This window comes from Pseudopipra pipra, chromosome 18 (genome assembly GCF_036250125.1).
Source record: "Pseudopipra pipra isolate bDixPip1 chromosome 18, bDixPip1.hap1, whole genome shotgun sequence".
Lineage (NCBI taxonomy): Eukaryota > Metazoa > Chordata > Aves > Passeriformes > Pipridae > Pseudopipra > Pseudopipra pipra.
In genome coordinates, this window is record NC_087566.1 from 1625806 (window position 1) to 1638303 (window position 12498).

Genomic DNA, 12498 nt, shown 5'->3' on the forward strand with positions numbered 1-12498 from the left:
GAGCACAATGACTAAAGCTCAAAAGCCCATAAATTCATCAGGTTTGATCTTTAATGGTTCAGAGACCATAAAATCCCAGCCCTTGTACTGAAAAGCAGAGCTGGTGGTGATTCCAGCATGACTTGGCACTTTAGGGACGTTGTGTTCAGGGATTTCTCTCCCAGACCCACGTCTGCTCCTGGCCTGCAGCTCCCAAACAAGCCTGGGTTCAGCAGTGCCCCCAAATCCACCTGGTTCCTGCTTCCAACCCTTGGTTTTCACTGTGGGTTTTTCACATTCCACGATTCCCATTCTCCTCCCTCTCCAAGATTTAAAAATGAGCCTCCTGCTCAATTAAATTTAGGGAGATGGCTGAGCAACAGCCTGACTGTCCAGTCACCCTCCATCGTCCAGCTCATCCTCAGGGAAGGCAGAGCCTGGACTGACTCTGCAGCATGTCCTGATATAATGAAGGGTAATGATTCCAGAGAGTATGGCTTTAAAAACTGTAGAGTTTACACAAACCTCCTTTTTCAGCCCTAAAATCACGCTGAGCTGGCACAGGCAGCTCTCACACCTACAGCCCACAGTGATGGAGATGGGGGGTATGTTTGTGAACTTTTCTATTGGGAACTCTTGGGTGAACATCTGGGGTGGGTTCTGCAGGCTGCTGGAGGCACCACTGCCTTCTGTACCCCCCACCAGGGCAGGCCTGCTCTGCCAGGACAGTCCTGAACACCAAACATCCAGAGCCCCTCTGCTCTGGAGCCAGGCTGGGAGAGCTGGGGGGGTTCCCCTGGAGAAGAGAAGGCTCCAGGGAGAGCTGAGAGCCCCTTGCAGGGCCTAAAGGGGCTCCAGGAGAGCTGGAGAGGGACTGGGGACAAGGGATGGAGGGACAGGACAAGGGGGAATGGCTTCCCACTGCCAGAGGGCAGGGAGAGATGGGAGATTGGGAAGGAATTCCTGGCTGTGAGGGTGGGGAGGCCCTGGCCCAGGTTGCCCAGAGAAGCTGTGGCTGCCCCTGGATCCCTGGAAGTGTCCAAGGCCAGGTTGGACAGGGCTTGGAGCAACCTGGGCTGGTGGAAGGTGTCCCTGCCCATGGCAGGGGTGGGATGAGATGAGCTTTAAGGTCCCTTCCAACCCAAACCATTCCATGATTCTATGATATGAAAAATACCTTTCTATTTAAGAACTTCCTTCAGCTTCACACACAATTATCAAAGAAACACCAACCTAATTAAAAAGATGGGCTTTATTACACATTTGAGGAAAAGATTTAATCTATTAGGAACTGCACTGGACAAAATTGCTCTTTTGTGCTTCAGATTGATTAGATATATTTAAAGTTTATTATATAACCACCTACATATTAATAAAATCAGTATTAGCTTAAAAAAAATTAAGTCTTCTAAAATATCTTACAGCTGTGCTCCTAAAATCCAGCACACACCACCAGCAGAGACTACCCAAATTACTGCCCAACTTTCAGTCTAACTCCTGCACTGAGCAGCAAACCAGCTTTTATCACAACAGTGTGGCTTTTTCCATGAATGTTAGAATCTTCCTTTTTAAGGGGAATTTTGGGAAAGCTGCGTGGAAAAAAATATGCCTGTTTCAGTTTGAATCAGGATTATCAGATACAAAGGGCGATGCTGCCAAGATAAATGGTACAGGAGCTCCAGGACTGGTTCTAAAGCAAACACTCTGCAGGGCCTGGGTACCGGTGAAACGCTCCAGCGGCGCCGCTGCCGCGCACAAAGGAGTTCTGAAAGCGCTGACAGCAACAGCAAGAAAGGCTGGACTGGTACAATGAACTCCTCATCTGATGGGCACTGCACACACTGAAAGGAATAATGCCTCTCCCACCATGTCAACAAGCTGATCCCACTCCATGAGCTCATGGTCAGCGGGCTGAGCCCCAGGAAAGGGATGGACCACACACTGCTCAGGGGCGGCCCCAGGGGCTCTGAACCACAGCAATCTCCACTCCCGACCATCCCAGAGCCTCCCAGCCCCTTCCCAGCTCAGAAACTGCTCCAGGTCAGCCACGGGAAGAGAAGAAGGATCAGTGTCTGTGGACACCTCGTAAGGAGATCCTGACTTTAGAAGTGAGAACAGGAACATTCTTCCCATCACCAGCTCCACCAAGCACTCTGGAATTCTCCCCACGGGAACTCCCCACCATCCAGCTCTGAGGACAGAGCCAGCCCAGCCCCAGCTGGCTGAAGAAACCCCTTCCCAAGCTGACCCATCCCCTTTTTCGGGGTTAGTTGCAGAATGGAATGAGAATTCTTGTTTTGTTTCACTGCAGTTGGCAAATAATCAGCTCTTCCCTGACAGTTAAACCCATTTCCCAGAATTAAAATGGAAAGAGTGGAATGCAGCTCAGATATCAACTGACCAGGAAAACGTTGTCAGGAAAGCTCCATCAAATTCAGGCTCCTCCTTATCAATAGGATCATACAGAAATAGCACACAGCTTATACACAGTGCAGGGAAATTTGTTGTTATTGGTAGAAATAATGTTGGTTTTGGCCAGCACTGAAGCCAAAAAAGGTGATATTACCAATTTACTGGGTTGCCACTGCACCTGCAATTTCATGTGTATTAAATTACACCAAAAAAGAGGTTGGTCTTGTTAATTCTGCATCCCCACATTCTGCTTGAAAGGATAAATGATGAGCAAAGGTTGTAACCTCAGACTCTGCTCAGCCTCTGTGGGAACATCTTAATTACCTTTTGTTTCAGATGTGCCTTCTGGCCTAAATTATGTGCATAATTAAGACTAGCAATAACCATCTGTTTGCCAGTGATTCTAAACAAAAAAGATTATATAAATAAAGGATCACTTAGATTCACGTATATTTAGATGTAGTTGGACTTATAGTAAGAAAAAAGAAAAACTGGAGGGGGAAAAAAGGAAAAAGGAAGTACCCAGGAGTTTAATTTTGTTCCGCATCCAGACTCTGAATTCCTTTATTTTAATATCAGAATCAAACTGAGTTGCCCCCTGAGCTATTTACACTCTGTGGCACAGTTGCCCTCTAAGTTTGAGATTGGAATCCAAAGGTTTTGGCAAGGGACCATCAGAAAATCTGAGAATTAAACATTCAGGAATGTGACCTACCTTGGGCAAAAGATGCTTCTGTTGTAAAGTGAAAACTCTTCCTCCCCTTTGGCAGGTGGAAGGAAATTTCTGAGATAAGGATAAACTCTCTGCTTCCCTCATTTCAGCCCCTGGGTTTCTCCTCTTTCCTGGCGCCACAGGCAGGAGTAACTGGATAATATTTACTGGGGAAGCAGCTGACAACTTACTGCACATTGTTCAGGAATAGGAGCAGGACAAAATTCTGCTGGAAGACTGTGCACAACTGAGAGTCAGAGTCTTTTTTAATAATGAAAGGTTGCAACCTCCAACTCAGTAAAATATTGATTTTTGTCTAAGGTCTTGGAAAACACTTCATTTAATTAAGAGAGTAATCAATGATAACCAGAGAATCCACCTTCAGCAGGCAGCTGATCTCACCAAAAAAATGCAATTCTTACCGAAGAACGAGAGAATAAACCAGTCCTCTCTTGTCCCGGAAAGTTCCAGCTGTTCTCTCCTGATACTTCACATTGGCAGCTGCAAATGAAAAGACAATACTTTAAAATATGAACCTTTATTTGAAAAAGCCACTTCTGAAACAGCAGCTGAGACAGGAGACTCCTCCATTGGGTTTGGCTTAATTAAAGAAAAGGAGAAAGTTTAACTGCTGTGTAAGTTGTAACTACAACTTAACATGCCCAAAGAGGGAATTCCATGACTGGATTCCAATGGATACACGTGTGCTGGATGAGGCCTCTGTTCTGGTAAGGAGCAGTTCCAAAATCATGGCCACAAAGCCATTCAGATTTTTTGGTTTTTTTAACTAGTGGACAAAAATTAAAATTATTCAGAAACAAGAGCTACAGGAAAGCACTTTTATAGAAGGTCCAAGTGGGTTTATATTGATCTTCAAAAGTGGTTTTTAATTTCACACTGAAATAAGCATTTTTCCCCCCAAGAAAGCAGATGAAGACCCCAAAGAGGGGTTGTTGCTCTGGGCCAGTGGTGTGAAATCCAAGGGGAACAGCAATGCTCCTGAGCCCCCTCTTCCCAAGCCCTATCTTTTGGACTTCCCAAGTGCTGCACAAACAGTCATTGCTTCAAAAGTAAATATAAATATGCCACAAATACGTATTTGTCGAAACAAATCCATGGAGAAAGGATCTGAAGGGCTTCATTCCTCCAGTCCTCCAGCAGGTATTCCCAGATGTCTCCTCCAGCTCTGGAATGACTGCTGGGACACAGTTTCACACTAAAACACCCAAACCCTGCCATTCAAGTCCCAGACTGAACCCAACCGTTCCTAAAGCACACGAGCAGCCAAACTGATGGGACACCACTCCCTTGCATCCAGGAGATTTGCTCTTCCCAGTGACTTGGACTCTCTCCCAACAGCACTCTGCCTCTGGATGTGGCTGGAAAGTCCAGCTCCTACACTATATAATCCTGCTGCTGGAAATAGTTTGCCTGTGCTTTGATGTGCCACAACTACTGATAATTTTCACCTTCTGGTCCATTAAATGAAATAAATTTCTGTTTTGCATTCGTTGCATCCTTTAGTTTATGGCTTGTGACGGGGAAACTAAGAAATAAAAAGAGGAGACAATTTTAGGACTGACGCAGTAGAAAGAAATAGTTTAAGAGGTTGTGCATTAAAAATTGTGCATTTAAAGTAGTTGTGCCTCTGGCCCAGCCTTGCTGGGTGAGGGAGGGGATTGTCCTGCTCTGCTCTTCCCTGGTGCAGCCTCACCTCAAGTCCTGGGGCAGTTTGGGGCACCACAATATAAGAAAGATGTAAAGTTTAGATCTCAGGTGCACCAAAAAAAATTCTCCCATTGCACACGGTGTTCCCACTCTGGGGAATCTCATGGGTCTGCATTCAGCCAGTATTTACACAAACAGTGACCTGAGGATGCTGTGCTTTAACAGAAAGGGCCTGTGTCGATGCCAACTGTCCAAACCCTCAGCTAAACTTCAATTTACCATTTTATAAAACAGTTTCTAAAAGCAACATTTGGTTACCTGCAACAGAGCTCAACTTTGTTTGTATTTTTTTTTAAAAATCCCTCTCGACCAACAAGCCAAACACCAATTCCAGTAACTTTTCTGGGTCAATAATCAACCCCAGCCCCCAAAGGGGAATGGACACAGTTTTACTTTGAGGTACCAACTTGATCGGGCGACAAGTTCAACTTCACAGCTGCCTGCTAGTACAAAGTCACCTTTGAGGGGAATATGGAGCAAGTTTATTAAACACCAAAAAAAAGAGCTCTGGAGGCAAACTACACGACTCCAGAACGACTCTTCAGAGACAGTTTTCTGGCCACGTATTTGCTTTTCAAAAGGCAAGACACACATTTCGAGTCGCAGGAGCTGGACTGATTTTCTGTGGTTTAGGTCCAAGAGAAGAGAAAAAAAAAAAAAACAAACCTTCACAAAATCTGCAACAGGCTTTTTATTGATTTTAATGAGGTTTGGAAGAAGCCACCAAATCTCCAGAGTTTTGTCAAGGAGTTTAAAAACAGGGGGAGAAGGTTCCAATGTAAGCGTTAATAATTCCACCCGATTCCTGCCAGCAAACACCCCCCCAGCGCTCATCAGCATTCCTGCTGCAGGGCTGCTGGGCTCAGATAAGCACCTCCAGTGTTATCACTTCCTAAGGCAACAACTTGTGCCAAAAGAAGGGAAAAAGCTGCCTGTAAAAAGCAATGTCGCTGTGAGTTGTACTGTCCTCTCCCAAACGCTAATTCCTGACGGGAGGCGCATCCCGGCTCCCGGGGTGACTTCAATTAACACAGCCAAGCACATCCCAGCCCCTTGGAAGCACCTCGGCTGTTGGAGCCACAAGGAATGGATTCAGCACCATTGGGAAAGCCAAGGGTAGGAGATGGAAAAGGGAACAGGACCCTTTCAGTAAATCCTATAAAGTCAAGCGTGTCTGGTAAGGAACTGGCTCTGCACCACCTTTACTGGACTGTCCTGTTCTCACAGCTGGTTGGGTTTATCCCAGAATGGTTTGGGCTGGAAGAGACCTTAAAGCTCATCCAGTCCCACCCCCTGCCATGGGCAGGGACACCTTCCACTAGCCCAGGTTGCTCCAAGCCCCGTCCAACCTGGCCTTGGACACTTCCAGGGATCCAGGGGCAGCCACAGCTTCTCTGGGCAACCTGTGCCAGGGCCTCCCCACCCTCACAGCCAACAATTCCTTCCCAATCTCCCATCTCTCCCTGCCCTCTGGCAGTGGGAAGCCATTCCCTGTGTCCTGTCCCTCCATCCCTTGTCCCCAGTCCCTCTCCAGCTCTCCTGGAGCCCCTTTAGGCCCTGCAAGGGGCTCTCAGCTCTCCCTGGAGCCTTCTCTTCTCCAGGGGAACCCCCCAGCTCTCCCAGCCTGGCTCCAGAGCAGAGGGGCTCCAGCCCTGGCAGCATCTCCGGGGCCTCCTCTGGACTCTCTCCAGCAGCTCCACGTCCTCCCTGTGCTGTTCCCAGGGCTGGAGGTGGGGTCTCACCTGAGGGGACAGTGGGGGTCAATCCCAAGCCCTGGTTTCAGATCATTTCAGTTCAGGTGCTCAAGGCCATCCCGTCACTGCCCCACTCACACCTGTCAGCAGTGACTCTGCCCCAGGGCCCCAGTGCTGAAGGGGCTGGGAACAGGAGCATTTGAACTTAAGCTTTTCCTTTGAACCACCTTCTTCAGATCCTGCTCCACTGACTATTTTGGGATCTCGGGCATGAGGTGAACACTTTTCCCAGCACACAGCTCTCACCTCTGTTGTTTTTCATGGAAGATGCTATGGAGAAGCAGAGCAGCTGCACTGTATATCAATCACACTGTAACAGTGAAATACAAGTAAAAATACAATTGTGGGGGGAAACTCCAAATAATGGTTTCCAACCTGTAGAACTTTTATCCCTGGAGATATTTCAACCCTTGGAATTCCAAGTCCTTAAGCATCCAATATAACATCAAAGTCAGTCCTGCTCTGAGCAGTGCTGGTCTACAGGAACTCCAAAATCTAAATTACATGAGCCTCTGACAATGTTTTTCTTGACATTTATTTAAGTAAAACATTGGCAAATAGCTAGGAAAAGCACTCTGGAGAAGTTCTAATAAACATGTTTGTTTAATTAGGTGATGGGGAACTTGCCTCTTCAGTTCCTTCGCTGAAAGGCTCTATCTACCCAGAGCAGGAGAGGGATGGTCTGATAAGCAGAAAGTGAAATGGCACAAGGGAAAAAGAGCTTTGGAAAACAAACAAATCCAGATTTTCTTTAGCTGCAAGTTGCCCTCGTAAGGATGTAAACAAACACAGCCAATGCAGCGTTTTTCCTGGTGACTGTTTTGCAGGTGTATTTTCCCTCCCTTTGCCCAAAGGGGCCGTTTCCAGCCCGGTTGTGCCACCCCACGTCCCAGCCCGATACTACCCAAGTGTGGCGTTTGATGAGAAGTTCTCCATTCCTGTTTACATGTCTAACTTCCCAATATCACTGTTCCCACATCCCTGACCAGTGCCATGGCAGAACCTCCTCCTGCACCCGATTATCACACACTCACCATTGATTTCATCACCTCCAGCTCAGCTCGAGCTCAAGTATTGGCCATATGTTGCTCTTCTCCTCCTCTCTCCTTCTGTGCTTCCTAGTGGATTTTAGCTTGCTTTCCCAACTATTTTTACGCTCTCCTGAGCGTGCTCAGGAACAGGAACACAGTGCTACTATCAGCTGCCCACCAGCTGGGGTGAGCCAGCAGCTTGTGGCCGAGCTGGAAACCACAGCGGGATGAGAGCGCTGGGAACGCTCCGGGGGCTGGATGGGGCAAGGCCACTCCTCAAGAGAAAGTCTGAAAACATGTACGTGGAGAAGCAGGAATGCTGATCTTCAGGGAGGCATTTGCTGGTCTCTATGGCCACATGTCACAGAATTGTCAAGGTTAGAAAAGCCCCCTGAGATCACTCAGTCCAACCATCAGCTCAGCACCACCGTGTTCACACCAACCCGTGTCCCCAGGTGCCACATCCATGTTTTTTGAACATTTCCAGGGATGGGGACTCCACTACTGCCCTGGGCAGCCTGTGCCAGTGCCTGACCACCCTTTCCATGAAGAAATTCTCTCTAATATCTAACCTAAACCTCCCCTGGCACAGCTGGAGGCCGTTCCCTCTCCTCCTGTCCCTTGTTCCCTGGGAGCAGAGCCCAACCCCCCCAGCTCCTATGAGGGAGTTGGAGAGAGGGAGAAGGTCCCCTCTGAGCCTCCTTTTCTCCAGGCTGAACAACCCCACTTCCCTCTGTGTTCCCTATCACACACTTCCCTAGATTAAGCTACATAAGGAACTCCCAGTAGGAAAGCAACTGGATATAAAGCTGTGCACACACCCCCACCTGACAGAGAGCAGAGAGCAACAGCCACACTGAACATCCCACGGCACAGATGGGAGCTGCCCTCCATCAGAACATCCTAGAAAGGTCTCATTCCATCTTCTGTTCGACCTCTGCTTTTATGAGTGAAGAATAAAATTAATTATAAGAGTCCAAAGCATCAAAAAAGTTTTGTCAACATCTGTCACTGCACTGACTCATCCCCTAATGGCAGGTTGGCGTGTTGGCTTCCTTCATCTTCCCACTCGGAAGAGGCATTAATCTGCTTTTAAAGCACTTTGATTAAGCTGATTATCTTTGCATATTTGTTAAAGATCACTTCTTACCCTCTTGCAGAAGCAACAGTTCAGAGTTAAAACAAAAAAAAAAAGCCTGAGCAGAAAGGAGAGCTTGAAATGGCAGGAGGAGGCAAGGCAGGGAGAGGCACTGCTGAGACCCTGGGAGTCTGACAGCAAAGGGCACAGAGAAATTTGGTCTTGCATTAAGAAAGGTCCATTTTCCATGACTGATGTAAAGAATAAAAATCAGTAGAACCTTAGGTGAGATAACAGTAATAATTATTCCAAAAATAAAAGGGTTTTTTCAGGAAAGAGTGTTTCTGAATAAAAGATTCTCTATCAATATTCTCCCTCACTGACCTCAAAACAACCCAGGTCAAAAGACCACAGCAAGCTTGAAACCAAAATCCAGAGAAAATGTCACTTTTTCTTACAACATTTCAGGCTTTCTTCTCTTTTAATTCTTTTTTTAGTTTGGATACAACTCTGAGATCCAAAGGCTGCAATTATTCATATATAAGCCAGGATACAATTTACCCATCAGAGATCTTCTGCATCATAATTTTCCTTTTATTTCAATTATCCCATATTCCTCTGTTTTCTGTGCATGACAGACAAGGAGCAGCTACCAAGAAGGACCAACAAGCTGCACAGATGGGTGTGAACTGGGGAGAGACCTGGAAGATGGGATCTGGGAGTCATAAGAGAGGACACAGAACTGAGCAGGGCCGGAGCTGGTGGAAACCCAGTGGACTTGTGGTGGTTCCAAGGTGGAAAGGTGACCAGGGAGGGGGCATTTTGTCACCAGGTAACCAAAGAGCCATGAAATGCAGGGCAACATTAGAGCAGAGCTATGAAACAAAGAGGAAGGCTGAGGCCAGGCAGCAGCAGTTTCCATTTGAAATGGCAGAATGGAGACAGAAGGGAATCATTTGCTCCTCACAGTCCCCACTTTTTTCCATGAAGCCCCTCACAGCCTGTTTGCCACGGTCACACGCCCTCCTGGAAGAAAGGGAACAACCAACCAGGGAGAACTGGCTGTTAAATCAAAGTCTCCAAGGTCTTACTCATCCTCCCAAAACACCTCTTGATCCCCCTTCCCTCCTGGAGTCACATCTTGCTTTAGCTCAGTCCTTGCTGTAACTGGCTGGCACTGGGAAGGGGCAGCAGCTGCTCCCAGAGAATTCCACACCCCTCAGCAGGACAGGCCCTCACCTGCTGGGTTTACTGACACCCCATGAACACCAGAGACACCTACAAGTCATTAAAAAAAAGGAGAGAGTTTGAAAATAGGAAAAAGCAAACGTGATTTGAAGGCTCCTTTGGAATTTCAAGATACAATCCCAGGAGAGTTTTCCCCCCCACTGAACTACTTCAGAACAACACACACAGAGTCACAGTGATCACCTCCTCAGTGTGTAAGTCAACCTCATTTTCACCACACTTTTTCTGCCAGAAGCCTTTGAAAATCTCTCTAACAAAACACCACTCAATGCTTTTGTCATAAGACAACTTTACAGAAATACCAAATACCTGTTACATGCTCTGAGAAATAAATAAAGTTATCACAAGGTGTCCCTAACAGGGACTTCAGTCCCCCCCAGAGGCCCAGCAATCACAGAATCCCAGAATGGTTTGGGATTCCAATCCCACCCCCTGCCATGGGCAGGGACACCTCCCACCAGCCAAGGTTGCTCCAAGCCCCGTCCAACCTGGCCTTGGACACTTCCAGGGATCCAGGGGCAGCCACAGCTTCTCTGGGCAACCTGTGCCAGGGCCTCCCCACCCTCACAGCCAACAATTCCTTTCCAATATCCCATCTATCCCTCCCTCTGGCAGTGAGAAGCCACTCCCCTTGTCCTGTCACTCCATACTCTTGGAATAACCCTTCTCCAGAGCTCTCTGCTGCACAGCCTGGAACAGGCAGGTCACAAAATCTGTGTGTTATCAAGGCCTGCAAGGAGACATCACTTTCTCTGCTTGCACACCTTGCACAGTGTAATTACGGGTAAAGCTTTAATCCATTAATTCTTAAATTGCATTGAAAACACCTGCTCTACCTGTGGGTAAGATGCACACCCACCTCCACCTCCTTCATCGAGGAACACAAGGGCACTGGGGTCACATGTTCAGTGATCTCACTGGATCACACGAGCGGGAAAGTCAATATTCCAAACTGCCCAACAGCAGCACTCGGTAAAATTGTGGCACACGGCAAAAATGGCTGGTTTAATGTGGCACTTAAGGTGGGTTTGCTTTCAAACAGGCTGCACTGGCATTCCCTGGAGCAGGGTGAGCCAGCAGGAAGGGTACTGCTCCCATACTCCTCCTAACAAAACACTGCCCTGCCTTATCTTCCACCAGCTCTGGCATTTCAGACCCCCCATGGCAGAATCCAACTCCTCAACACAAAACTAACCCAGAGAGCACACTGTGGGAGCACCACCCCACAGTGCTGTAGCTGTTGTCTGCTCCCAGAGCAGCACAGCCTGAAAAACTGCAGGACATTTCAGATTTACAGAATTTGAGGCAGCTTAAAAACCTCTTTGACTCCTGCAGAAATGGCATTTCCTTACAGAACTAATCAATTCACTCACTCACCCCTCAGCCAGCTTAATGCCTTGAGAAATATGTAAGTAGTTGAAGTTTAAAAGGCAGAGTTCACAGTTCAAACACCAAGTACCCTCCCAAAGCCCTGCTGTGCATTAGAACCATCGAGCACAGCACTGCATCCTGTACTGCCAGGAACCGAAGGTGTCCTTAGGAGTAATTCACATATTTCTGCCAGAATCTGTGAACTGGAGGATGAAGAGCTCTTCCTTCCAAAGTCTCTTCAATTCCCATGGCAGGGGACAGGTATGTTTGATCACAGCATATTTCACAGCACAAAACAGTAAGTAAACTCAATACAAGAAAAGCACTGAGTTCAGCCATTTCTTCACTAGTTCATGCAAAACAAGCCTGGTAACTCAATCAAGGAACCATGTTGGAAGAGCTGACCTAAGCTGAGAGCCCTTTTTATGAACTGACCCCCTAAATTCCACATTTCAGGAGCTAATCGAGGATCAAACCAGCTTTCTAGGCTCACAACAGCTGGTTTCTAGAGAGCAGTCCAAATACTTGTTTGGGCATCATCCACAAGGCTGCCAAGACATCAACAACACTCAGCATTCAACCAGACACTGTTGTGTAAATACTGCAAGGCAAAAGCCAAATGCTGAGGAGATAAAGCCACGTGTGCCTGTGCACGATAAGGAGACCTGCAAGGGCAGGGTAAAGAACACCAGCAGCTCCAGTGACTGCACTGACTTTTCTGCTGGGTCCTGTTTAGACAGAGAGTTCCAGGTCAGAGCCAGACAAGATTTACCAGAACAGGTTCCTGCCCTCCCTGCACTGGAGCAGAAACCCTTTCCAGAGAGAAAAACAGGCTGTTCCATCAACCCAGTGCCAGCTCCAGAGGCCCCAAACTTCCAGCAGTTTGCTGTGTTCCTGGTCAAACCACCTCCAGGACAGCAGCTCCCTGCAGGTATTGAGACACACAGGACTTGGATACCCTTCCCAGTTAAGGATTCCTGCATTTAGATCTCAAGGGGCAAACTGGTTTGGATAATCTACCAGCACCCTGCCTCCAAGAAACCTGCTGCTTCACGGCCTTTCTCTGGACAGATGATTCACAGAACTATGGAATGGGTTGGGTTGGAAGGGACCTTAAAGTTCATCCCATTCCACCCCCTGCCATGGGCAGGAGCACCTTCCACCAGCCCAGGCTGCTCCAAGTTC

General features: G+C 47.6%; 1 protein-coding gene across 10 annotated transcripts in view; it reads right to left on the reverse strand.

Moving 5' to 3' along the window:
- Window positions 1-12498, reverse strand: part of MTMR3 (myotubularin related protein 3) — a 79827-nt gene that overhangs the window by 43352 nt on the left and 23977 nt on the right. For 9 of the 10 annotated variants that reach the window (XM_064674589.1, XM_064674591.1, XM_064674590.1 and 6 more), the window contains one exon: window positions 3526-3604. In XM_064674589.1, coding sequence (XP_064530659.1) covers window positions 3526-3604 — 79 coding nt within the window. Of the gene's footprint in view, window positions 1-3525; window positions 3605-7619; window positions 7826-12498 lie in introns of those variants that run through there. The other variant, XM_064674595.1, reaches the window with a different exon arrangement.